Below are 27,534 nucleotides of genomic sequence, written 5' to 3'. Positions count from 1 at the left end.
CCGGGCCGGGCCGGGCTGAGCAGCGCGGGGCCCCGCCATGAGGCTGCTGCGCGCCCTGCTGCGCGGCGCGGCGCCGGGCAGCATCCCGCAGCAGGTGGATTTCTACTCGCGCTTCTCGCCCTCGCCGCTCTCCATGAAGCAGTTCCTGGACTTCGGTGAGCGCCGGGCGGGCTCCGGGCTCCGTGCGGCGCGGCGGCGGGGAGCTGCTCCCCGCTCCGCGGCGGGTCGCTGCTGCGCCGGCGCCGGCCCGGCCGGGCTTTTCCGTAGTTTTTACAAGAGAAAGAGCGTGGGCACCGGCAGCCCCTCGGCGCGGCCCCCGGCGCTGCGTGCTCGGCCTGCGCCACCGCTGCGGCCGGGCGGCGGCTTCCCCGGCGCCCGGCAGGGCCGATCCCGGGAGCGGGGGGAGGCGCGGCGGCGGCGCGCAGCTTCCGCACCCAGAGCARCAGGGGCCCGCGGGCCGCGGCGGTGGTGGAAACCCGCTCGGGGTGCTGGGACATGAGGTTCCCCTGCTGCTCTGTATGATTTGTGGCAGGTCCTTTTTGACATAAACAGCCTCTGCTTTGCGAGAGCAAGGGAGAAAGCCTCTGCCCCTTCCCGAAGGGAGCCCGAGTTGGCTCCTTCCCCAGAGACGRGAACTGAGGCAAGGTTGAAATTCAGCTGAAAACGCGAGTTTTCCATACCGAGAAAGTCAGTTTGATCTTCTGCAAAAACTGCAGTGCCACCATCAAAGGGTGGGACAAGGGGAATTATGAGAACTGGTGCTGTTTGTTAATACAGTGACTCAAAAAAGTAAGATTTGTTAAGATTTTTGAAAGCTAGCAKTGTACAAGCTTTCTAATGTATGCCAGTTACGAGAAATGTTTAACCTCAACTGGAGCCAGAGTTGAAGCAATAATGACTTCTCAAACACAATCACATGTTTTTGCCCTACAAAACCCTTTACCCAAGTAAAGTGTTGCTTGTTTGAGAAGTTGTGTGAGAGAAGGAGAAAGCAGCAAATACCAGGGACCATCCTGAATGACTGGGAATCTGGCCTTGAAAATAAGTAAATTGGCAACAAAACACTCTTGTCTTATGCTCCTAACTAAAACCACTCATAATGCTCCCAGGTTTGACTGACTACTTGGCATCAAAAGGGATCACAGGAACTGTCCTGTTCTGCTTCAAAGCAAATACCACACAGAGAAAGGTCTTGTAAGTAAAACTGAGAAACCTTCCTAAAGCCTGGGTAAGGAGCCATACTATAATGGTTTCTGTTTCTGTAAGCAAGGCACTTTCGTAAGTTATATGTAAACATATAACTAGTTAACTCTTTTTTAACTAGGTTTGAAGTAAAAACATAACTGAGAACTAGTCCTAGAATCCCACACTTTTTAAATAAGGTAAGTAGGGAGATTTACAAAGAAAAATCTGTCTATCAATCCATTCAATGTTTCATACATTGCAACAATATATATCACTTATTTAAAACTTTAGATTTCTACAGGAGTCCCACCATGTAACTTTGTTGCTAGTAGCTTTCAACAAAGAATCATGCAATTCAAAGTTAAATTAGTTTCAACCTGTATTGCTTTACCACTAAAACACCAATAAAACAATGCTTACCTTATAATCAATATTTATTTTCAAGACACAATATTTCCTCTGTTAAAAGTTAGGCTACTGTTTTGCTATTAGTACTTGAACACACTGTAAAGATAATCGTGAAAGCTGTTTTTGATTTTTTTTTTTTTTTTTTTGCTTAAGCATTTAACAAAAAAAGGGGAAGGAAACTAATAACAAAGATAAAAAGTAGAGTACAACATTGAGACAATAACTATAAGAAATTCTGTAGCCATTATCATCTGATGGTGTTTGCATTTGGAATTTTTTTGGTTTTGTTTGCTAAAGCAAGAGCAGTCACAGAGAAAATCATAAAAACCAGCACCTTCAATTTGCCTTGTTAACGAATTTCACCTGAGAATAGGGAAAGGCCTGTAATAGTCATACGCCCGAAATGCAAGCTGGCTAGGGAAACGAATGAGATATTTCTGGGCAGAGGTCATATCTCGAAAAYGTACACCATCCCTGTGGTGGTCCCATTTGCCTCTCTTTAACATGCTCAGTCAGTACCACGTATTGTTTGATCAGTAGTAGTTAGAGTCAATGTTTGTTGCAAATAAAATGAAAACTTTACATGGATAGAAACCATGTTTAAAATTGAATGGTATGGGTCTGCATTATTGCACTAATTACTCTTCATATATAGTGAGGAATATATAAATGCTTCATATAGGGAAGATTCTCCTTATCATTATAGGGCGGGTAGATTTCAGTATGATATTACATTTTGAAATATAAGAGGGCTAATGCCATGAAAGAAACATATTGGCTGACTAAACTAGCCCAGTCAGCCTCAAAACAAAACCACAAGCTTCTTGCACGAGAAAGTAAAAGTTTGTGTAGTTCTATCCCACAGATGTTGACTTTATTCTAATGTTCTCAATATATTTCTTTTGGTCTTAGGATCTGAAAATGCTTGTGAAAAGACTTCATTTATGTTTCTGCGACAAGAGTTGCCTGTAAGACTGGCAAACATAATGAAGGAAATAAGCCTTCTTCCAGACAACCTTCTAAGAACACCTTCAGTTCAACTGGTGCAGAGCTGGTAAGAACAGCGTCATTTCATACCTTTTCAAGGCTGGAGAAACAACACATTCTCTTCTATAGAAAGAACATTTCATCTACTCATTACATGAACATATTACTTATTTAGACTGAATAAATATCCCAATGTGACATAAATTAGAAACTAAACTTGCAGATATCAGAAAAACTTCTTGGAGCAAATAGAGAACCCACAATGGAATTATATATCAGTAATCAACTAAGCATTGCAGATTGTCATGCATGAGAGTTCATTAACAACAAAAATTCACCACAGCAATGTTTAATAGGGGCTTATCTAAAATGAAGAAGCTAGCTGAAGAAACCAACAGAAGCAGCTAAATGCATAAAATGCTTGCAAAGCAGAATAGAAACCATTTAAAAGACAGGTTGTTGCAGATTCAGACTAAAGGTATAGAACATATGAAGAAAGAGTAATAGGAACCCCCCCAAAGCCAAATCTTTAAAACGGGAGAAGCTCTTTATTACAATAGGAGGCTATTAGAATTAAAAAGAAAAATAAAATTTGCTTTCAATTAAGGAATTTAGAAGTAAGCATAAACTTTTGTAGGATAAATGCAAAATAAAGAGATTACTTGGCAACTGCTGAAGGTACATAGATATTTGGAAAGGCTTTTAAAGAAAGAGAACAAAGTCTGCTAGTGAATAACTGGGACTGATTAGATGAATCTAAAAAGAGATTTCAGTGAAGACGAAGGCTCTCAATGAAACATAAAAGCTAAAATTCCCATGACACTAAATGATGGTGATAAAATGGGAAATGAATTTCACTTGGACAAATGCAAAGTAAAACATGGAGAGGAACCTCCCACCCACCCAGTATGATTACTAACTTACAATCAGAAAAGAAATTTTGATGCTACTGTGGATATTTTTCTGAATATGTCAGTTGATGGGCAAGAAGGCAAATAGATTGTTAAGAACTAAGTAGGAAATAGGGAGGGGGATGGAAATATAATGGTACCACTGTGTTAGTCCATTATTCCTCTGAACTGCATGCAGATTTAGTCACCCCCTGTTGAACAGAAAAGAGCAAGAGGAATAATCAGAGGGTTGGAACAATTTCTACATGAGGGGAAATCAGAATTCTTCAGCTGCAGAAATACATAGCTAAGGAAAGAGATGATGGTAGAAATACTTAAATCATGAACAAGCTGGGGAAATTTTCTAATATGTAAATAAAATAACAGGAACTACTTGGTGATGCAAATAAGTGATTGTCCACTAGGTTTAAAGCACAAGGAAGATCTTTTATACATTCTAATTAAATTCTGGAATTAATTGCTCTGGAAATTTTGGAAGACAACAGTATGAATGGATTCAAAAGGATCTGACAAAAATTCACAAGTAATAGGTCTATTGGATATATCAAATACAACAATTTAGATGCTACCAGCCTTGGAAAACCATTAATTGCTAATTGAAGGGAGTTGGGGAGGCATATTAGAATTGGTCTTTGCCATGTTTCTTTAATTTAAAGGTATGTCCAAAGTCTTCAGGAGATCCTYGACTTTAAGGACAAAAGTTCAGAAGATTCAGGAGCTATTCATCGGTAAGGATTTGCTGTCACATTTATTGTTACGTTAATGTTATATAAAAGGACTAGCAAGAAAAGAAGTGGCTCAAGAAAAATTTCAACTATCTTAAATTTCTGCAGTCACAGTAACATCACCCCCTGCCTCCAAAAGGAAAGTACATTAGAACGTGAAACAAAACACTTCCTTTTGTGCCAAATTGTTCTGGTCTAAGGGCTTTTTTTTTTTTTTTTTTAACACCAAATAAGCTGTAAGTACATTAAGCTTGACCAAATTTTTTATCAATTCCTTACTTGTAATGTTGCAACTGCTGTATGGAGCTTTACAACTGTAGAGTACGTTGGGGCATCATTGACTGACATTAGCTGCCATTTGACAGGCATGGGATGATTTGTATCAAAATGGTTGGCACAATTTTCTCTTTTTTCTTGTGGCACCATTATTGATTGTTCAGTGTAAGTTGCTTGAAATGATTTATATGCTATCAAGACTGACCTGCCTTCTTACTGTGGTAGGTGGATCTGTGACGTTTCTCTACATAGTGGTCTTCGTTTTCTGGGGCAGATACTCATTCAATTTTCCAGAGTATTAAACTCACTTGAAAGTGAAAATCTAACAGTGCATTAATTTTAGTTTTACAGATACTGTGATAAAAATCCGGAATCGACACAATGACGTAATTCCTACTATGGCTCAAGGAGTAATAGAGTACAAAGAAAGCTTTGGCATTGATCCAGTGACCTCTCAGAATGTGCAGTATTTTTTAGACCGTTTTTACATGAGTCGCATTTCAATTCGAATGCTCCTTAATCAACACTGTAAGTGCTGTTGTTGCAAGGAGGGTAAAGAATACATGTACCATGTCAGTATGTTTTCCTTTCGTTTTTATGTGCTTAATATGAACTTCAGTGTTTCATATGAATACACCATTTACCTTGTTATTTATAAACTTCTCTAATACAATTCTTAAAATATGTATTAATAATAGCCATTTTAAGTATGCTAAAGATTGCAATTATAGAATGTTAATAAATTTCTATTCATCAATACTGAAGACAAACTAAAAATTATAAAATTATATTGGGTATTAAATATTATTTTCTTTGGCAGCTTTATTGTTTGGTGGGAAAATTAATCCAGCTCATCCAAAACACATTGGAAGCATTGATCCTAGCTGCAATGTGGTTGAAGTTATTAGAGGTATGTTCAGCAGATAAGAACAAGAATTCTGTAAAGTTGTATGAATGTCTATATTGAGAGCTAATACATTCATGTAGTGTTTAGTTCTTTCTTACCTGGAGCAGAAGTTTCATTTCAAATGTAAAACAGTTTTGTCAGTTTTCACATTAAGCCCAGTTTTTGTAAGAAAATACAAAAACTCCCTGACAGTGTAGAAAGTTTTCAATTTGTGATTTTCTTTTCGGCAAACTGTAAAAAAATAAGAAAGGGAGGAGGGAGGAATTAAACCTTCTGTGTTTTTATCATAGATGGCTATGAAAGCGCTAAGAGACTGTGTGATTTATATTACATGAGCTCTCCAGAGTTCATCCTTGAAGAGCTGAATGGTAAGTGAATATGGGATTAGACACTCTCTTGAATGTAATAACTTCTTCTGAAGTACCTGATCCTAAAATATTCTCCTTCCACTTCCCATATATTTAATGTGATCTCTATATATACYGTCCTAAACTTATTATTATTATTTTTTTGGTCTGGCAGAAGGCTTCCCCTGTTTCTCCTTTTCTTTTTCAAAATTAGGAAGTCTGAACCAGTAGCAAAGTTTTTTATTGTACAGGTACTGATATAACAGATTTCAACAGTGCACCCTCCCCACCTTCATTGTGATTATGACTCTTCATTGTGATTATGACTATTACACCTCACACTCTCTGCATTCTCCCGTGACACTAAAATTTATACCAAACATTCTGTTCAATTCTCTTTCTTATTTAGCTATTATGTACTTGTAGTTCTAATTAGACATAGTATGCTCAAGTCTCTGTAAAAAGTCATTTGCACCCATTGGCTGTGACTTTTGAAAAAGCTGTTTACAGCTGTGCTGCTATCAACTCGGAGATCAGCTATAGTCCTCATAGTCCTCTCTAACACTACTTACTGGAGTGTTTTTCAAGTTATTAAAAGCCAAGTCCGGATAGCGCTATAAAAACAAGCAGTCAAAATTGACTCTACAGATAATTGCAAGAGCCCAAACACACCCACAGTAACTTGGCCTGCAAAGCTAAAGGCAAAGAAAGTGTGGCTTTAACTACACATGCCAGGTTTTTTCCTTCCTACTTTACAAAACATGTCATTCTTTATCTAGGTTAAAGGTTTTTTTCTCTCTCCATCTTTGAGCATGATTACTAAAATCATCTCTACGGAACTATCAGTCATGCTAGCTAATTCTCTGTACTGAAAGGTCTTTTAATGTTGCGCGCACTCCAGAAGCCAGAACAAATAGGTTAGTTTATAAAAAGGGAGTGGCCTTTTGCTCAATGAATTGTGAAGGTGAGTTAAACCTGAGCCAGGCCAAATGCACATTCCTTGCTCACAGTTGTGAATGGAGGCAATTAAATTAAACCCTAGGCGTGTGGTTGGGGGTGGGGGGTGGAAAGTAGTTAACTTGACGGTAGGAACCTGATGTATTTCCAGGTGTGATTTTTTTTTTTTCTTTTACTTTTGATGGCTACATAGTTTGTTCTAGATCTTTTGACAGTACTAGTCTTTTAACATTTACAGTTGATAAAACATTGGTTACTAACACAGTCTGATAAAAAAGATTATTAATTTGTTGAACTGAAAGGACTTTGATGGCCAGTAGAATGTTCAGAGCCACTTTCYCTTGATTTTAGTGTAATGAATGTGTTCCCATGATTTTGTTTCTAGAATTTACTCTTAAAAAAAAAAAGTTTTGAAAATTCTACCAGTTCATAGACAGAATTGTCTATATAATCTTTAAGGTTTCTTGTTATATCAGCTTATTTCTAAAGTAATCCAAGAATAGGCTGTGCTGTAGTTACTGTTTGGTGCATTAGTGTATCATAGGATAATTCAGGTTGGAAGGGATCTCTGAAGGTTTCTAGCCTGACCAAGTTGCTCAGGACTTTATCCAGTCTGGTTTTAAAAAGCCTCCAAGGGCAGAGACTGCGTAACTCCTCTGGGCAACCTCTTCCAATGCTCAACTGTCCTCATGGTGAAAAAGTTTTTCTTTATATCCAGTCTGAACATCTGTTAGTTCATCTTATACTCATTGTCTCCTGTCCTTCCACCATCCTAAGAGCCTGTCTCCACCTTCTTAACAACTTCCTTGTAGGTACTGGAAGGCTATTACATGCTCCAATCAGTGTTAACACAGTTGGTGTAAAGATTAATTTATAAAGAAGCAAGCACACTTAAAAATCTTGAATATGAATTTTGATTAACACAACTTTTTAAAAGATTTCTGTTCCAATTTTCCTTCTCTTGTAAATTCTTTCAGCAACTAATAAAAATGTACATTTTGAATTACTGCTGGAATGAATAAAGGGGATCTAGTTTGCCATTTAATTATTTAGGCCTTCTTTTCTCCAGCTAAATCACCAGGACAGCCCATGCAAGTGGTATATGTACCATCACATCTCTATCACATGGTTTTTGAACTTTTCAAGGTCTGTGCAATTACCATTACACAATTTTATATACATATTTGTTTAGTGAGATTGTATTTGTTTGACCTTTTTGAACCAATTCTAGATAGTAACATGCCTCTAGCTATCTGACTGCAGGAAGATACCTAAATATTGCATAGAAAATGAACAGCTTTGGAAGATGTGTCTTTTACTTAATGATTGAATACATCTGACAACTTCAGCAGTAGGCAGCTTTGTCAAAATTTTCAAATGTATAAAGGCACTAGTTAATAAAGCAATAGAGAATAAGATATATAATTTTTGGCCACCTTTATATCTGATATAATGTGAGAGAGGGGCACTATACAGCTTTCCCCAAGCAATTTCTTCAATCCTCCACTTTTCTTCAGCTTTGTGTCATATTGCATGTGCAATGCATTATAAAAAATTCTACAAATAAAACTACAGTAAAATATTTAGATGTTTATTCTAAAATATTTTAAATAGTTCAAGTCTGTGCAGTTACCCTCTAATAAATTACACAAATACTGATACTGAGCAAACCAGAAATATATAAAAGACTATTCTAAAACTAAAGCTTTTATCCTGATTCTGAAATAAGCTGATTGATAGAAATAATTTATTTTCCTGAAGTCATGTCTTAAGATAATACACAAAACAGTAACAGGATTTAAGTTCTTGTACTTAAATTTGAAAATTGCAGAATGCAATGAGAGCCACCATGGAACATAATGCTGACCGATGCATTTATCCTCCAATTCACGTACATGTCACATTGGGAAATGAGGATTTAACTGTGAAGGTACCACTTTTTTGATTATTTAGAAAGTTACTTCCAGTAGTTTTTTTCTTCCTTGCCACAGGAAGCATGTTATTAACTTTAGTTAGTGATTCTGATTCCAACAGTAGCTTATATCTGATTGTGTAGCATGTAAGGATCAGGAGAAAAATTCATGAAGCAGTTATATATTTATGCGGCAGGGACCGTAATGGAATTTTATGCTTTTGTCACTGTCATTTTGTGCCTAGCTTATAGGCCAGCATGACTGAAAATGAAGTAGCAGCTTTATACAATTGTAATGCTAGCATTTTGTAAGTGAAAATGACAGCGATATGCGAGTTGTGAAACAAAATTAATAAAGAAGATAAGCATTGTGTATTCCATGTAGATCAAATCTGCCTGTAAGATGGTTTCCAGAGAAATTTCTTTTTCTTTTGTGCAACATCCACGTTGAATTTCAAAGACCAGCTGCAAGTAACTGGCTTTTTCATAGGTCTAACTAAAGTCTAGTAAAACAACTCTTAGTAATGGGTTTTATGACATATTGTATTTAATTGGCACTATTCCTGAGGAATAAAGTTGAAAATATACAGAACTTTGCATTTGCTGAAATCAGTAGGTTTAGATGCTGACTTCCAACAAAATTAATTACAAATAAAAAAAAAATGCAAAAATTAAGAATTTTCTTGCTTTGAAGGGATTATGAATGCTTCCCCTGGTAGTATTTTATTTAAATGATTTGGGTGAGGGATGGAAGGGGAGGATTCAGCTCTCTTTAGTCATTGTTGTAGCTGAGAGATCAGAATTTAAGAAAATCCATAATTTAATAAGGACAACTTTATATTATGTTTTATCTGAATTTTCTCTGGATCATCGTTTGAGAGATGCTTTTTTTTATAAAAACATATTCAGAGACATAAACGGTACATGTTCCTTCTTGTTCAAGATGAGTGATCGTGGTGGTGGTGTTCCTATGAGGAAAATCGACAGACTATTCAACTATATGTATTCAACAGCACCACGTCCCCATGTTGAGACGTCACGAGCTACACCATTGGTATGTAAATCTTTTATACTTTGTCATCTTGGATATTATGAGTAGTCACAAAAGCAAGCATACAGCCAAAGCCCCTACACCAATAATTTTACAGATACAGTGAGTATGACCATTTGGATGTTACAGCTTAATTCAAATACTTTTCTGAAAATGATTGGGAAATTGCATAAAACCCTAAAATACTCACAGTTATTTAAACTTTAAGATTCTTGTCTTCTCTGTCAAATGTAAAGATCAGCTACCTCAAGCAGAATACTTTGCTATATTGCACATGTTGCAGTAAGCATAGGACTCTAAACTCTTGTTGTGGCCACTGAATGAAAGGAAAAATAAATATAGCTGTAGTTCTGGATGAAGTCTGTACTTTATTTCAATTGTACTATGTAGTCAGTTGTACCATCCTCAACAAAAACAGGTGCACAGATGTGACAGGGCACATGAAGAATCTACTTCTGTCTCATGTGAACTTAACTAAGTGAACTTAGGTAGACCTTACTAAATTTTATAGCTGCACAAGAAATAAAATCTTATTCTCTCAGTTGGAACCTCTTAACAGCTCTCCTTGAATTTGTTTTTACATAGCATCATTCAGATTTTTTTTTAAAATGCATAGTTTTCTGCATCTATTTGCCTATGCAACTCAGTTAACACTGGATCCTTAAATAAAAGTATAGTGTATGTTCTTCCAGAGATATTACTAAAATTGAGTAGACAAAAGAAATAATGGGCTATGTTCTGCTGCTGCAGACAAGGCCTGTTAGAATTTCAGTGTAAACTACAAATTCATAAAAGTTGCTTCTTGAACCTTTTTGTAAGTATTGATGATGAAATGCATCTAAGTCTTCTATTTTCTTAAGATTAGTAGCTCCATTTGGCATAAGGCGGAGTTAATATACCTTTCTCTAACAGTGTCAGCTTTTCTTGGAAAAGCTACCAACAATACAAGAAATGTTATCTAGTAGCCCCTTTAACAAGGGATTCAAACAGTTTTCTCATTGTAATCATAATCATCCATACTTTCTTCCATTTCTGGGTAAACACAAGGGGACATTATGCCTAACATTTGAACTCCTTATCTTACCGTCAAGCATCATGCATAGTTTGTCTCTTTACCTTTTAAGTCAAAAAGAAAAAAAATCCACTGTTTCAGATTGATGCAATTAATGGAAATACACTTTTTTCTTTCTTGCTTGCTCTCCTTCTTCTGGATCAGGCTGGATTTGGTTATGGCTTGCCCATATCACGTCTGTATGCACAGTACTTCCAAGGAGACCTGAAACTGTATTCCTTAGAAGGTTATGGTACAGATGCAGTTATTTACATAAAGGTATGACTTAACACTTCACCATTTTAAATTCATAATCAACTCTAACTACTCATGGTCTTTGTTCTGTTAGTATAACTTTGATTCAAAAATTAGCCAGCTAATGTCTTCTCCTTTTACAGGCCTTATCAACAGAATCAATTGAAAGACTCCCTGTATATAACAAAGCAGCTTGGAAACATTATAAGGCAAACCACGAAGCAGATGATTGGTGTGTGCCAAGCAGTGAACCGAAGGACATGACCACTTTTCGCAGTATATAATTTTTTTCCTCAAAAGTTCATAAGTAATCACGTTTTGTAAAGGGAATTAAAAAAAACCTGGGTTACACCAAGTAGCTAAGCCATATTTGATGTGTGAAAATGAATTTAAGTGAAGTAAGAAGCAGCTTAGTTCAAATTACTGTTTTCTGCCAGTATGCAGAAGAATTAAAAACTGTGCATACTTTCAGTTTTTCAGTAAAGAAGGTCACACTTAATTTGTTCCACCTTCTGTTTATGACTTCTTTCAGTAGCTAAATCTAGGGAGCAGTAATTTCAGGTTTTATAGGGACCAATGCAACCTATTTCATATCTAGTGAAATGAGGGTAATTTATACAATTACAAAATTCTTTTAATATAAGAACTATTGAAAGTTCACCAGAGGAAATTTGTCATTATAGAGCGTACCAGATTAATGAAAAACCCATATAAGAACTATTAAGCTTAATGCTATACCGTTGCAGCTGTATGGCACTTTTTATTCCTCGATTCGTAAGCATGCTGATGTCTAATTTTCTGAAGTTAGAAATTTTGCCTAAACTTTATACTTCAAAGTTTTTTGCAGCTGTAGAAATGACCACTTTTGGGTCTGTAAAAGTTTAAAAAAACAAAAAACAAAAAAAACAGTTTTAGCTGCTGCCACTGGTATAATGTATCTATCTCAGGTATGCGGTATTAGTTATATTTCTTTATAGTACTTGGTTGTAATGTGAATATTTAATACATGTGAAAAGCTTATCTTGCTATGATCATTGTGAACTAGCAAATAGTGTTGGCTTGTGTACAGTAAATGTATAATGTCTTACAATGTTTGCTTATATTTCTGTAGGTAATACCAAAACACAGTATCAATGTTATAGCACCAGTAAGATTTCAGACTCTGGGGAATGTCAGGTTACAGCTGTAAATGAAAACTATTTTTAATAAACAGATTTTTAATATTTGCCCTTACTAGGGCATCTCTGTTACTCTGACAGCAGAAACTAGCTTCTCAGGAGTATTTTAAAAAATGTGGAATCAACAATTTTTGAAAATACCTTTGTATTTGTGATGTGATTCTGGCCTTGTTTGTTTATGTAATAATTTGAAGTCAGACTATAACATAAATAAGGTAAGCAGGACATGTCTATCAGTCAAAGGCATGTTGTCAAAACAACATATTGGGGAGGAGAATGAGTATTACATTTCAGGTACACAGTCCTTCTCTAATGAAGGACACAACATCTCTTGATGCCTACTGTGCCAATTTTGTTCAAATCATACACATCTATGTTGCACCTTTGATTCCTATCATTCCTGAACATTTTGGCAATGATGCAGTTAAAGATGTTGAAAAATCTCAGACTTTTCCTCAGATAACTCATCACAATTACTTCTGAGATTCAGTATTAGCAGACTTGCATGATCCCTCTCAGAAAGAATAAGCCTAAACTTTGCTAGTTTACAAGATCAGCTCAGAGAAAAGAGTGAGAGATACTACCACAAGTGAAGGGAACAGCTGGTACATTAAAGCTTAAATCATACTCTTCTAGTTGTAGCTGAGCCACATTAAAGGTTATCGCCAACTCATACCTACAGCCTTTCTAGCCCAGTTCTGCAAAACAACAAAATAGTTTTATACCATGTTCAAGCTAACGTGGGTCACTTTAACAGGAATGAACTGCAGAGTGACTACACTTGCAGTTGCACTGACACTCTGAGGGAGGATTAATCCATCTTAATGGCAACCTGAACAGCACATTTAACTGTTCCACTCAAGCTTGTGTGCACTTAGCAAGGTCCCTCAGTTACTTACCATACAAGGATGCAAGATGGTGACTGTTTGAGGTACCTTTCAAACTGCATGGCTATAAGGGAGGAGAATCTATAGCTGCTTCCTTCTTCAAATTGCATTCACTGTAAAATGTGGCATTTGTAAAAGTTGGAGGAAATCTTTGCAGCTATTGTTTTTGCTAAACCAAAGCTGAAAGTTACAGCAAGGGATTTTAAAAACTCAACTCTGAAGTTGAACTTTATTCTAGCTCTTCTGCTAAGTTTTAAATGTTAAACTATTTAAATAACTTATTTGAACCGATTTTAGTAACATCTGAGAAGTATAAGAAGTGTTTCTGAAGAAAAGCTGCAACAATTTGTTTCCTAGAAAATCTATCAAAAGATTTCATAAGGTATTATTGAAATAAAAACCTTTTCATGCTGTCTCAGCTAGCTACAGATTGAATTCTGATTATTAGAGTAACTTACCTGTAATTATACTTTATTTTCCCCTTTATTCCAATGATTGTGGTGAAAACAGTGTAGTATATTTTGGTTTACAATGTTTAATCCTCCTCATAGGTTTAATCTATTTCTTTTGATTTACACAGAATACAGCCTTTGGTTCAGAAGATGGATTTTTTTTTTTTAAACATTTCCATTATTGTATTGAAGTCATTGCTAGCACACTGGTTAAAGTGAATCATTGTAGAAAAGTAGTACAATAGCCCAACTATCTAAATGCTGAGATTAATAGTTTTGAATGAAAATGACCTCAGTCTTGCACTGTGAAATTAATCTTGGTTTATGTTAACTTAATTTTTTGAAAGAGTCACTACATTTATTCAATAAAATTTATTTTAAAAATTAGACTTTCAGTTGAGTGATTCTTTGTGGCTTTATACTAAGCTTATTCTGTAGAGTCAGCTTTCTAGTTTAACATCTGACAGGTGTTAAATGCTGTGGTCTGTGTTAATCAGTGCTCTTATGCCCCCATACCAGGTGAGCTTATCATCCCTGCTACAGCCCCATTCACCTCGAGAGCCCTGCACACGAGCAAGCCTTTGAAGCCATTGTTTCCACTAGTCTGTTTCCTGAAAAACAAACTCTCCACAAGGTGCAACATTGAGCTCAGTTGGCTTAGAAGAATAAGAATACAGATGTTGAACCAATATTCCCAGTTCTAGCTGAAAGCACTTCACTGAAAAATAAACTCTCTTGGCTGAATTAGCAAAGGTGCAATTTCAGGCATATGACCCTGAAGATCTGACCAGTCCATATTTTTCCTAAATCTCTTCTATTGGTAGGGCAGCTCTTCCTCTCTTGCTCAAGATCTGTAAGTTTTGAGTACCAATTCAAATCTACTGGAAACAAAGTAAATAAGAGTTAAATCTTGACAAAATAATTGTTTCTTAATGCACAGAACTGAAAATAGAACTTCTGTTTAAAAGTCATTACCACCAAGATTTTTAACCTTTATTTTGGAAATGCATGGTGTTCCAGAGCATTTCCACACAGTCCTTTTGCTGAAATTCAGAAAAGACAATATTTATACAAAAAAAAAATTTGTGAAACACCAATTGGGAAGTTCATTCATTTAATTAAAATGAAAAACAGTCCATAGATTTAAAGGAGAACTTGGTCCACATAAATGAATTATTTAAGTTTTGTTCTAGTCCATTCTATGATGGAATTTATACTTAATGTTTCCGAAATAATCTAATTAAAGAAGTGCTGTTGCAGTATTTCTAGAAGGCAGTATCTCTAGAAGACAGTATGTAAATATACAAACACTAATTCATTTTCTAAACTATTCTGGGAATCAAATCCTCCTTTAAAGAGAAATAATCTGTAGTCTACAATCAAACACTTAAATACAATGCAGATACCCAGTGCTTCAGTGATAATTTTTTCTACAATTTTTCCCTCAGTATTTTAAGTTTGAAAAACAGCATAGTTTAAAATTAGCAAATATATAAATTTGGTCCGCAAAAACCTTGTAGCAAGTAGAAAAGAGAAATACATGTATTGCAAATTGATCTTATTCATAGCATAAATCTATAAAACTATGTATTATTTAGGAAAAATAGGTTAAAAAAGATCTTATTTATATGTCTAAACCTTGTCCCAACACCATACAAGGTAGTGTACAGAAAATTTAATGTTGTAATTAGTGTAAGTAGTTTATAAAAACTMATTAATATTTCTGGTTATTTTCTCAGTAAATTGCAACACATGGAATTCAAAAAACAATGTATGACTACAGTGGATTTAGAATAAAAAAATGGACCATCACTGAGAAATACAAGAATTCAAAGAAAATACTTCATAAATTTGAAATACATGCTTTCTTTTTAAATTAATTTGACATTACTGTTTTCTTAAACTTAATTTTTACTATATAACTTAAGTGGCAACAGATAAACAGACTGTCACAGACTGAATTTGTTGGCAGGATTTTTCTATTGTCCCTCTATTAGATTCAACTCTATATCAAATGCTAGTTGACTAATATTGGAATGATTTTTAATACAAAAGTCTATTCTCCACAAACATTTATCAAGTTCAATGAAAAGGACATATGGGCTTTTTTTCCAATCAGTCTTAGAAGCACAAATAGTACTTAAGGCAGAAAGTTAAATTATTGTCTATTAGTACAGGCAGAGTCAACTAGGAATAAAAATACTGAAAACATTTATTTCATTTTAATGGATTGTAATGGGGATGGACTATTATTAAAAAGTAAAAAAACCCCAAACCCTACCATGTTTGACTGTTGCACTTTCCCTCCTCCCTTAGTTGTACAATTATATACAAATCTGCTGAACTTCAAGATGAAGCAAGCATGTGCTAAGAAAAAATGGGGTTATTTTAGCAGCTTGATTCAAGAGTGGCTACCACTCTGCCACTCTTGCGAACTTCTCGCTCCTTCTTTTGAACTTTTTCCTTCTGTTTTTCCAGTTTTTCTTGTGTTTTTTTAATATCCTTAATTTTTTTCTTTATTGTTGATCGGTCATTTTGACTGGAAACTCCTAACGCCTTTGGGGGAAAAAAAGAAAAGGACCTTGTTACTAATTTTTTTTTTAACAGCAAAGCATATTGCTTAAGCACCAACAGTTTAAGAAAGGGTTATTCACTTTGCTGCAGGATAGATCTGTATTCAGATAAACAGACTAAGTCCTCAAGGGCACCATAAATGATCATCTCAGTAACAGAAGAGGTAAGGAAAAGGCGGCCTGCTCTTGTTTGGCTGTGAAATAACAACTTCTCATTGCATTTTACATGCAGATAGACATCTGAAAATTTCTAATAAGTAGTATACTAAGAAAAGTAGTCTTTTAAAAATATTTTCCTAGCTTCTTTTATACAGCAGCAATTTATATTCACTAACTACTGTTTAACTTGGGTTAACTATCCTTTTTTGTAACCTAGGAATGCTGCTGAACTCAGATCAATCAGTTGTGGTTTTTAACTGCTTGAGGAAAAATCCAATCCATGAAAGCTGATTCCAGAAAGCTCATGTTTCTTTTAAAGTTGCATAGCAAATAAAAGATAAGTAACTCAGTGAATGAAAAAACTCCCATAACCACCCATAAAAAACTTAATATTGTTAAAAATAAACAAAAACCTCAACTGTTTTTTGCTTCTTTCTGCTACTCTTGAGAAAATGACACTACTTAAAAAAAGAAAAAAAAACCCCGYGCAACACAATAGTAGTTCAAAATCTTTTCTTTCACATAACTCATTAATGTATGTCAACAGCGAGCCAATGAAGCTTCCTGGTAACGAGACCTAAGTACTGTAAATGACCAGATTTCAGAGATATTTCTTGCTTTGATGATGAACTATTAAAATTGTGACTATTAGTATTTACTTTCTTTTTCAAGATTAATCATTTTTATCAATAGGTGGTATGCTAACTCGGTATGCTACTCCTTAGCCTGTCACTGCTTGTCTTTAATCCATCTACCATGCAAGGGCTCCTGTTCCTTTTGTTTACTTTTTTACACGGTGTGTTGTCTATATTCTGCACCAACTGGACCTACGTTCATTTTAAAATAATCAAGTATTCAATGAGTAGTCAGTGCACTTTGATTTCTGATCAGCAGATGGCAGTATCTGATTTCAAGTTACAGGCAGCGTTACAACACTRCAGAACTCCTAGTGGCATTAGGTGTAAATTAAGTTTTAAGCATCAACATCCCAAGTTTCTCAAATACAGATATTCATTTGACAAACTTCTGTCAAGTATTTTCTCTGCATCCAATGACACATTTATTTATCAAAATACAAGAAATTTAGTGTACATGTCTACTGTACACTATTGTACTGGATCTTGTTTTCATATGATCTTATGCTGAGACAGATTATAAACGTATCAAGCCCCTTGTGGGAATTATGCTTTTTTGACTTCCTCAAGCTGCCAACAAGGACAAAATATTTTATACTTTCCTAATGAAAAAACATCTTGTCTTTAATTTTATATCAATTACTAAATTCTCATCAATCTGTATATTTTAAGTGTTTTAAAAACAGAATTCTATCCCTAAAAATTCATGAAGACAAGAAACTAGAAAGACTTCATAGTTAAAAAACATCTGAGTAAGCAGTGAAATTTATACAATTACAAATGGATCCTGGGATAGCCACATACCTTTAACTTATCACTATCAAGCTGCATCAACTGCTGTCCGTCTATGTTCATAGCTGTGAACTCTGTAATATACTGCTCCATGTTCATTCCCATTAACCAGTGGCATACTTGCTGGGTTGTCCATTCAGAAATAGGTCTACTGTGCCATTGATTTTGTTTTCCTGTTGTTGTAAATTCATCATCTAATGCCTAACCAATTGAGAAGAGTCACCGTAAGTAATAAAAAATTATAGCCATTTTACTTGACTATATGTCAAATTTAAGTTGCCAGTTGAGTCTGGGTAACAAAATACATTTTTAAACATATTCTAGCATTTCTATAGTGCAAAGCTCCAAAATTACTTATATTTTTGAGATCACAGCTTACAGTGAGTTTGCCTAGGGGTTTGTTATAAACAGGTGGACCCCACAACAACATTCAGCACAAATTAAGGCAGAGATACAGAACACATACAGTTTTCTCTAAGAAATATGATCTTCATGAAACCTGTTCTCACAAAATGACAGAAGTTTTGCTTAAACCTGGCTTAAAGTATCCAAAACAATGAAAAAGCTTCCTCAGTCAGTCAAGGCAGCTCAATCCTAATATTAGACGCTATCTTACACAGCACCAAGAAGCAGCACTTGAACTGTATTTCATGTTATTTTTAAGTGAAGGAAAATGGGAATTAAAAATAATGCTAGTACTCACTAAATCTGGTAACAGTTCAACTATAGTTTTTCTAGATTTGGTATACGTCTGAGAGGAGCAGACTTAATTCTTTCAGCTAATCCCATCACATCAACATTTTAAAGGGTCTAGCTAGTAGAAGTCCATTTCAGAAGCATCAGAGCTTGTAGCATTCCACTAAAAATACACTTYCCAGTTCACAGAGCTTTTGAAGCTCCTTGCTTCAATTTCAGTTGGCCTCCAAGGGGAAAAAGGTACTGCTGTTAGTCCTGAAGCTTTATTACTTCACCACAAAAGAAAAGCTACATAAAACAGAGCTCAATGTCTGTAAAGAAGAAATTCTAGTGTGAGAGTTGAATCAGAGTAACATCAGAGTTGCTTGAACCTTTATTAACTATCCAAAATGATTCCTCACTAGCTCATGATCTAGTACAGGCTGCATTAGACTTATATTCCAAAAGCTCTCTAGGCAGCTTCCACTATATATCAAAGATATTTGCAAAACAGATACTAACCCAAAAGTATACTACTACTTCCAGTGAGCTTGATGCATATCATTCGTAAAGAAGAAACATGGAAGTAAGAGTCAATGTACTGATGGATTTGAGAAGTAACCTTGCAAGTTTCAAGTGAACAACTAAAGCTCCAAAATCTGAGGAGCTCACAAAATCCAACTCCTTTGCTAGAAAAGGTGGGAAAATTGACTGAGTACACGTCAGTAATTCCAGCAATTACAAGTAAAAGATTGTGAAACTTTGGCTTGTCAAATATAATATATGATTATATAATAAACTGGTCGGAGAGGGCAAAATGGAACAGCAAAGCGTCTGAGTTGAAATGAATATCAATTTTAAATTTCAAATGTGTCAGAAGACACAATTAGAATCCCTTTTGCTTTTCCTAGTCCTTGAAACACAAAACAATGGTTACATTATGAGGTAGTGTAGATAAATACAAACAGATTTGTAGAGCAGACAGTTTGTGCTGAGGTCCTGAAATCCATACCATATCCATTTCAAATAATTTTTACTTCAAAAGAGCTGTTGTCTGGTCCTACAGATTCAATGCCCATTAGCAGCCRAAAGGTATCAGGTGCATTTTCAGAGTACAACTTCTAGTTTGATTTCCAAGATAAATCGAAGTAAGGTTAAGTGGGGACAATGAGGAGATTCTGAAGTGGACTCCTAATCCAAATCAAAATGCCAGTGTAGACATAACAAGTGTGAAGACACCCAAATTGCTGATGTGCAAAAGAATAGCAAATTTTCACAAAATAACATCAAAGGGGTTTCACAGAATCACACTGAATCACAGAATAGTTGAGGTTGGAAGAGACCTTTAAAGATCATCTAGTCCAACTCCCCTGCTCAGGCAGGGTCACCTACAGCAGGTTGCCCAGGACCCTGTCCAGACAGCTTTTGAGCATCTCCAAGGAGGGGGGCTCCACAGACTCTGTGGGCAACCTGTTCCAGTGCTCAGTCACCCTCACAGTAAGAAAGTTTTTCCTCATGTTCAGACAGAGCTTCCTGTGTTTCAGTTTGTGCCTGTTGCCTCTTGTCCTGTCACTGTGCACCACTGAAAGGAGTCTGGCTCCATCTTCCTTACACCCTCCCTTCAGATACTTATATGCATTGGTAAGATCMCCCCTCAGTCTTCTCTTCTCCAGGCTGAACAGTCCCAGCTCTCTCAGCCTTTCCTCATAAGAGAGATGCCCCAGTCCCCTAACCATCTTAGGGGCCCTTTGCTGGACTTGCTCCAGTAGCTCCATGTCTCTCTTGTCCTGGGGAGCCCAGCACTGGGCACAGCGCTCCAGGTGTGGCCTCACCAGGGCTGAGCAGAGGGGAAGAATCRCCTTCCTCCACCTGCTGGCAGGTCCCCTAAACCTGCTGGTTTAGAGGAGGTTTTGCCTGAAGTGATCTCTACAGCATTTGTATCAAGACAACTTGGGCACAGCAAGTTTCCTATCCAAGCTGAGATGCTTGGCATAGAGAAAGAAAAGCCACTGTATAAATTACTAATAAAATTTGAAAACACCTGTTTGCTTTAAAAAACAGCATCTTTGTCATTGTCTGCTTGAGTCTCGTACTCCTCGACTTGATGCTGTAGCACCAAAATATGTATCAGTAGGACAAAAGCTTGATTTGTGGCAAAAAAAATTTGTCATTCAAAACTACTGTAATTGATGTGCATCAGAATTAAAACTAGTTGCAGAAACATTCTAAATCTAGAAGAATCTTAAAATAAATCTAATGAACTGTTATATTCACAGTCATCTTCACAGATAACTACAAATAAGAAGTACGGACATGGCTGAGGCCAACAACTATTGTAATTCAAATGTTTGTTAATCAATTTTGCAGCCTATCTACACTGAAGACCATCAGCACCAAGCCAACAGTGCTTTGTATAAGACCCACTAAGCATTATGAATCACACAGTTTTTCAAGCCTATTGGAAACTGGTAGCTTTATTTTGTCTCATACTAGCAATTGCTCATGAGTAATACACAAGAATTAGGAAACTTTTGACACTTCAAGTTTGATGTGAATCTCAGAATYGTGTATCGTCTATGAGCAACAAGAAAGTACCAAAATATATTATTACAAGAACCATAAAGGATAAAAGTCAGATAWACTGAAAAATGTGTAAAATGTATATCCCACAGCTGGAACTCACTCACTGCTTTTAAATTTTATTTAAACTATGCTAGCCAAGCAACAACTTCACTTCTGTGATTTYAGAATATCAATATTTAAGGAGGTATATTCACGTTAAACAGACCCAGATTCATTCATTTCAGCAGGAGAATGTGGTCCCCGCACAGAATCACAAGGGGCTCTCTGCACCATTTCCTCCAAGCTACATTAGAGCAGCTCATCTCAGACTGTACCACTAAGGAATCCTCCAGACTATACTACTAATTTCACTTAGACTTTTGGCACATTAGCCACCAACAAACTCCTTATATTTCAAATTAGTAAAGCCCTAGGCTCTACTGACTTCCAGCTGACAGTTTCTAAAGCATTCAAGATTCTCAGCTAATGAGACACAGCTTATTTCCAGCCTTCAAAGTACAACAAGAGGCCCAGAATCTATTTTATTTTCTGGTAGACCTTTAATACTAAAAAAGGCTTGTTACCATTACATCCATTGCTTGTTGGTATTTCTTTTAAATAAACAATAATATTTTAGAAGACAACCTAACCCATTCATTCTTTAAAACTAACATCAGAAAAAGTAGTACCAAAAACTGAATCTGCATTAAAAGACTTAGACATCTCCTCACAAAGGTGAAGAAAAAGATTTAATCCCATATGGTTTGAATTTTTCACTACTGCACAAAGAAAAAAACCATAGTTTTAAATATTTTTAGGAATAAGCCATTTTTCTAATCTAATAAAGAAGAAGATAGTGTGAGGAATGTCATTAAGAGACTATAAACAAAGTTCACTGTCTAAGCCTCCTCATACTTCTGTGTTGATTTAGCATAATACCAAACTCAAGGAACTTAATGTAGTTCTAACACCATTCCCACTTCGATTCACAACTGCTATGAGAAATTCTAAAACAGATATTTAGCATTTCTCCCTTGGATTCTACTAAATTTGGTTGCTCTAAGTTGGAAAAAGATGCAGTTTCAGGATAATACCACTGTCTATTCAGGTACTATTTCAGGAGAGCTACATTTTTATTAGAAGATTCACAGTCGGTACTAATCAGTGCCAACCTTATCTCCACTATGGAGAAAATAGCTTATAGGGTAGACAGACTTTTACTTTATGAAAAACGCAGAAGAGTGAGATGAAGAACAGTGACTTTTAAGTGATGCTTACTGATCATTAAGTAACACCTATACACCATTTTTTCCAATTGTCTACCTTCCAGAGGCAAAGGGCTGTCCCAAGATGTTTGTACATCAGAGGAATAGTCCCCAAAACAGCCACCACATACATACACACAAAATCAACCGTGAACTCAGAAAGCAGAACTAAAGCCACTTCGGAAGAATAGAAACATGAGAGAACGATGTACTCCCACATAAAAATGCTGGCAGTTCAGAAAGCAAGGAAGGACAGAAACAGTGAAGGCTCTAAATACACAATCAAAAAAACAAAAGAAAACAAAAAACCCAAATGCCCCCATATCAGTACCAGATTAAAAATTTAAAAGGGATTAGAGGGATATCAGCTAGCTTGCTAACAACCTTGGAGGAGGAGCCGAGAAGCTGCATATGCAGAGGTGCCTTTGCACTGCCTAGCTGGCTGCTGGCAAACTAGCTCTCACCCTTCAGTCACTTCCCCAAACTGCGGGTGAGCGTCTGCCCGGCAGTGGCGGGCTGAAGCGCGGCTCTGCTCCCCAAGAGGCATTGCCATCCCTCGTCTCCCAACAGTTCCACGACTTGCAGGGCAGCTCTAAGATTATGCCCAAAGATCTTTCTTATGCAGTAGTTGTTGCTCTGAGAGCAGGGGTTGTTGTACTGGCTAGCAGGATCGCTGATGGGTGTTTCTGAACTCATCCAAAAAACAAACAAGGGATAGAAATTCTGCCTGTGAAGGGGTCATTAAATTAGGAATTTTAAATATCCAAAATTGCTCTAAGAATGATCAAGATTGAATACTTATTTTTTTCTAAGCCTCAATTATACAAATAGCAACAGAAGAATTTTAAGAGTCAGTTAGGAATAATTCCAAAGTAATTATTGTACCTTTAGCCCACTTCCACAGCTCCTGAGTGCATAAGCAGAGAGCAAGTTAATAACATTTCCTCACTAAAAGCCTGACAACCTGCACTCACAGTTTTTGAGATTGAAAAGCTGCAAGTACAAGTGAACGTGCTCTAAAACAACCAACCTTCCCCTCCTCCAAGAACTACCTAGTTTTATTCACACCCTCTTCCTTCCCAAAAGAGAAACAAGCTTATCATTATCCCTGGAACAGACTCTGATAATCAACATAATTACTAAAAAGCTGCAAACAACTTTCATTGCTCATACATATAAACAACATACAAGCTAGAGACAACACTAAAATCAAACTAGTCTATGACAAAATAGGCTTAATGATTGCTTCACACAAACACAGTTAGTAATAGACACAACTTCTGTTGGAATTTCAGAACCAGAGGTTAAGTGGAAGTTGTAATGCTAATGAAATAGTGGCATTTGAGGCAATATTTAGCTTTGCTAGTATCTTATGTACTATATTGCTTGAAAGTTTTTAGCAACACAAACACCATTCAAAGCTTGATTAAAGATAGCTAATAACAAACCCCTCTCACTCATGAACCACCATTTAATTTTTTTTTTCCAAACATTATCACTACCAGTTTGACCAGCCCTTTGCTAACTCATTTCTTGAAGATCACAGTGTTCAGCTTTTAATGACCGCCCCCTTCTAGTCTATAAAGCATTTCATTTATAAAGATGCCTACCAGGCAGACATTGAATGAGACAACGATCTCAGAATGTTATAAAAATATAGATTTCAGGTTTCAGCTGTGGGCAAAGGAGATGGTTCTGCCAGGCAAATGAACACTGATTTTCAAATATCTACTTTCCAGCTATATGTCAGAACAACTCTATCCTGAAGGTTTTTTTGTTTGTTTGTTTGTTTTTAAGACAAATAACAAATTTAGGTTAACACAAACCCGCACTGGTGCGAGGGGAAGGTGAAAAACACTGCAGTTTTCATACACACAGTAAATTACTTCAGGTTAGCATAACAGAAGTGTCTTATATTTAAGAACTGCAGTTTGGTCACACCGAATTTATTCCAATTTTTAAGATATAACTAAGAGCAGAACACAAAAGCTCATATGGCATCTTTCGGTCTATGTCCTTAATTCACAGTAACAGCTTTGGATTTTTTACCATGTTCTTCAACACAAAAATATGGAAATACCCATCTAGTTTCACATTAAACAAAACGTGTTCTATTAAACAGACTGGTGTGAACAACAACATCAACAAGACACATATACACACTTTGAAACTCACCTCATTTGAAGAGAAGGTTAAAGTGTGTGAACGACCTGACAGATTTGGTTCTGTCACTAACCCTGAAAGTTCACAACTTGGCTTGCTATGGTATGTATCAGCTATGACAACTCTACTCTGCAAACAAGTGGAAATAACGTTTTATTAACTCATCCCCTTGGAAAAGCAGATCATAAGGTGACATTCCAGTTGATTTTTGGTAAAAAAAAAAGAATACTATTCACTTTTCTTTAGATCACATATGAAACATTCTCTACATCAGGAGTCTGGCTTTTTTTTTTTTAATTTTCTGAATTCGCAAATATGACAGCAAATTTAAAGTAATATCCCCAATAACAGCACCTTATGTGTAGTATCAGTCATAACCTGAAGTTGTGTAAAAGTACATAAACAAATACAGAGGGTTATGCTTTCAACAAGCTTACCACACTCTTAGTGAAGCAACTTAAGATTCAGTTGGTGGTGGGATTATTCATGCTGGAGTTTGTATTCAACTGAAACCACTGCACAAGCACTACGAAAGGTGCTTCAGAAGGGGCTGTTCCAGCAATGTGACAAAAATCCAAGTCCTGATCTTTTATGGTCATTAACATTCTCTTGACACAGATACTACTTTGGGAAATTCCTAAAAATTAGAACTAGGTTTAGACTTTGCATTTGTCCATACTTCAAACGACTGTAATGGACAGTGCAGCAAACAGGCTGTCTTTACCTGACAGGTATGAGAACTGGAAGAGCAAGGGGCTTTCAGCATTTTGCAGATCAGGGCTTAAATTAATTAGTTCAGGTGTAGAAGACACAGAGTTTGCCTACACACAGAATCTGAGCACTCCCTCTGAAATTTAAATTCTGGTTTAAGATACTGTASTGTATTGCTGTGTAGCTTCAATTTTGAGGTGACTACATTCAAAGCATAGAGTCATGCTATCTGAAAATTATGTTGATACAAGAACTACCACATGGATGTAAAATATATTTATTTTTTAAAAAATAAATGGACTCTATCAAGGTATGTAAAATCTTCTTTATAATTGAAATTCTAAATATTGTGAAAACACTACAAAATCTGAACATTTTACTTTTTAAAAGTTAGTTATTCAGATGACTTTAAAAAATGGTTTAAAGTTGTTACTTCTACAGTAATCACACAGTTTGACAACTTGAATAAATTATTTTCAAGACAAAGTTCTGCTCTGAAATCAAAATTCTGAAGAATATCATCTTTTTATAATTGAATAAGCATACTACTAAAATAATTAAAAAAGTGTATGTAACAAAGTACATTTCTGGTTAGAAATACAACTAATATAAATACTATCATACTGGAAGAATGTTAAAGTCTTCATAACATTTACTGTTTACATTCAGTTATCACACTCAGTTTGTGTTTCAAGGGAGCAACTGGATCTGTGTATCTTGGCATCTAAAGGTAGAAGGATCTGGGTTCAAACTTAGCCAGCTGCTGCTAATCGTATGACCTCAGGCAAGTCATCAGATCAGCCTGTGACTCATTACTCTTCACTGTAAAAGCTAAAGATCCCATGAAAAAAGGAAAAAAAGCCCCAAACAAAACAAACAACCCCCTCTCCTCTCCCCCCCCACCAAAACCCCAGAAGCTGCACCTGAAAACTTCATAGCAAGTCTGATAAGAAAACTTACTGAGAAACGCAGCACTTCAAAGAAACAGCAGCTCAACCGGCTTTAAAGCCAGCCAAATTTCTATTCACAATTCTCCTCTCATCATTTAAAAAGCAGGAATTCACTGAAGCATACAATCAAATGCAATGAATGCACTTTGCACGCTTTCGATTTAAAGTAGCAGCATATCCACTAATTTATGTTGCAAGAGAAAATGCTTCAAATGAATGCTAACATATGTACATTTGACAGAATATTTTCTAATCTGACTACCTCAGCTTCCAACTCAGATCCTGGTCTCCAAATTATTTTTCCTCAATCAACAAAAAATAATTCTGCCAGAAGCATGTCTTGTACTTTACTTCAATACAGTGCTATTTTTTTCCCTTAACACTACTTTGTTGCTTACCACAAAAAATAAGCAATTATTTATTATTGTTTTCAAAGTCTCTAATCAGTTAACTACACCATATGAATAATTTTATTATGTTAGATTTTAGGGACTGCTTCAGAATTTTGTATGTAAAAATTATCAGATATGAGACAGTACTTTGTCCATCAACCTATTCTCAATTAATATCAACTCACAGAGATAAATCTGTTTAGGAGTTTTTCTTTCAGTCACCCTCCATTGGCTCTTTCTACCCTTCAGAGTAATCAGGAACAAGAAGCAAAATCATACAGGACAACATGTGAGTGGAGCTATTTAATAAGACCTGAGAAAAATTATAAAGAACATCCAAACAAAATAAAGCTTCTCAAAACTAGTTGCAACTGCTTCTCCCCCAATCCTTTTTAGTTTAAAGAAGTAATTTCCTTTCCAGGATTTAGAGCTAGCTGCAAGTATTTTTGATTCTTATTAAGGAGCACAGAATTTTGATGGAAGAGGTTTTGCAGGTATACTTCTTGAGATTTAAGATACAAGGACAATGTATCAAGTACACAATATGTAATATGTATTGTGTACGTAATACACTGACAATGTATTATATCACAGTATTTTTCATTGCAACACAATTTTGCTAGAAATAGGTGTGAAATGTGTGTGTGTTGGAGCAAAAGTTGAAGAGCTTCATTCAAACACAGAATACAAACTTACAAAAGATGAATAATGTTCTGGAAAACTAATGAATGTGAACAGTATTATGCACATTTGTACTGTACCAGAGAAAGGGGAAGATTAAGTAAAGGGACTAATTTAAGGGCTGTGTAATTTATCAATCCCAGAAGACTGAACAGTTGCAAATACTCAGATCACAGGTTGTTTCTTGTGTTTCTACTTTTCTCAAGCAACAAGTTGATTCATTACTTCACAAACTTATAATGAATTTTTGAAGACTAACTTCAGCAGCATTTTAGGAAAAGAAAATCTTTACGGACTCAGTCTTTTTGAGAGGTAAATTTTGTAGGTACAGAAAACAGTTAAAATATAATTACAGTCCTCATACCATCAATATTAAAACACAGCTCAGAAGTTGCACACAATGTCTAGTGCAAAAATAGGGATTCTTACATGAAAAAAAATATTTCAGGGTTTCTACTTTTACCCACTCTTTAAAAAGTGCTTTCAC

The 27,534-nt window shown here is 36.0% G+C and overlaps 2 protein-coding genes across 7 annotated transcripts in view; one reads left to right on the top strand and one right to left on the bottom strand.

Moving 5' to 3' along the window:
- Nucleotides 1–6: 6 nt before the first annotated feature.
- PDK1 (pyruvate dehydrogenase kinase 1) lies at nt 7–13,878 on the top strand. Of its 4 annotated transcripts, XM_026061440.1 has the most exons (13): nt 69–155; nt 1,110–1,194; nt 1,325–1,382; nt 2,506–2,647; nt 4,148–4,219; nt 4,836–5,020; nt 5,313–5,402; nt 5,690–5,767; nt 7,773–7,849; nt 8,535–8,633; nt 9,559–9,669; nt 10,883–10,996; nt 11,116–13,878. In XM_026061440.1, the coding sequence occupies exons 4-13, from the start codon at nt 2,538–2,540 to the stop codon at nt 11,254–11,256; spliced, it is 1,077 nt and encodes a 358-aa protein (XP_025917225.1). In that variant the 5' UTR covers nt 69–155; nt 1,110–1,194; nt 1,325–1,382; nt 2,506–2,537; the 3' UTR covers nt 11,257–13,878. The 4 variants fall into 4 exon arrangements, with proteins under 4 accessions (XP_025917223.1, XP_025917224.1, XP_025917225.1 ...); XM_026061442.1 differs by lacking the exon at nt 1,325–1,382; XM_026061438.1 differs by lacking the exons at nt 1,110–1,194; nt 1,325–1,382 and having other exon boundaries at nt 7–155.
- A 100-nt stretch (nt 13,879–13,978) lies between these two features.
- LOC112963917 (neurabin-1-like) overlaps nt 13,979–27,534 on the bottom strand; it is a 50,803-nt gene continuing 37,247 nt past the window's right edge. For all 3 annotated transcript variants that reach the window (XM_026061398.1, XM_026061399.1, XM_026061400.1), the window contains 3 exons: nt 24,326–24,442; nt 17,661–17,849; nt 13,979–16,045 (listed from right to left, as the gene is read on the bottom strand). In XM_026061398.1, the coding sequence (XP_025917183.1) occupies nt 15,878–16,045; nt 17,661–17,849; nt 24,326–24,442 (474 nt within the window). In that variant the 3' untranslated portion in view covers nt 13,979–15,877. The remainder of the gene's footprint in view (nt 16,046–17,660; nt 17,850–24,325; nt 24,443–27,534) is intronic.

Source organism: Apteryx rowi, unplaced genomic scaffold (assembly GCF_003343035.1).
Source record: "Apteryx rowi isolate R43461 unplaced genomic scaffold, aptRow1 scaffold_180, whole genome shotgun sequence".
Lineage (NCBI taxonomy): Eukaryota > Metazoa > Chordata > Aves > Apterygiformes > Apterygidae > Apteryx > Apteryx rowi.
Note: the sequence above shows the minus strand (reverse complement) of the source record. Positions and strands in the feature narration are given on the sequence as shown.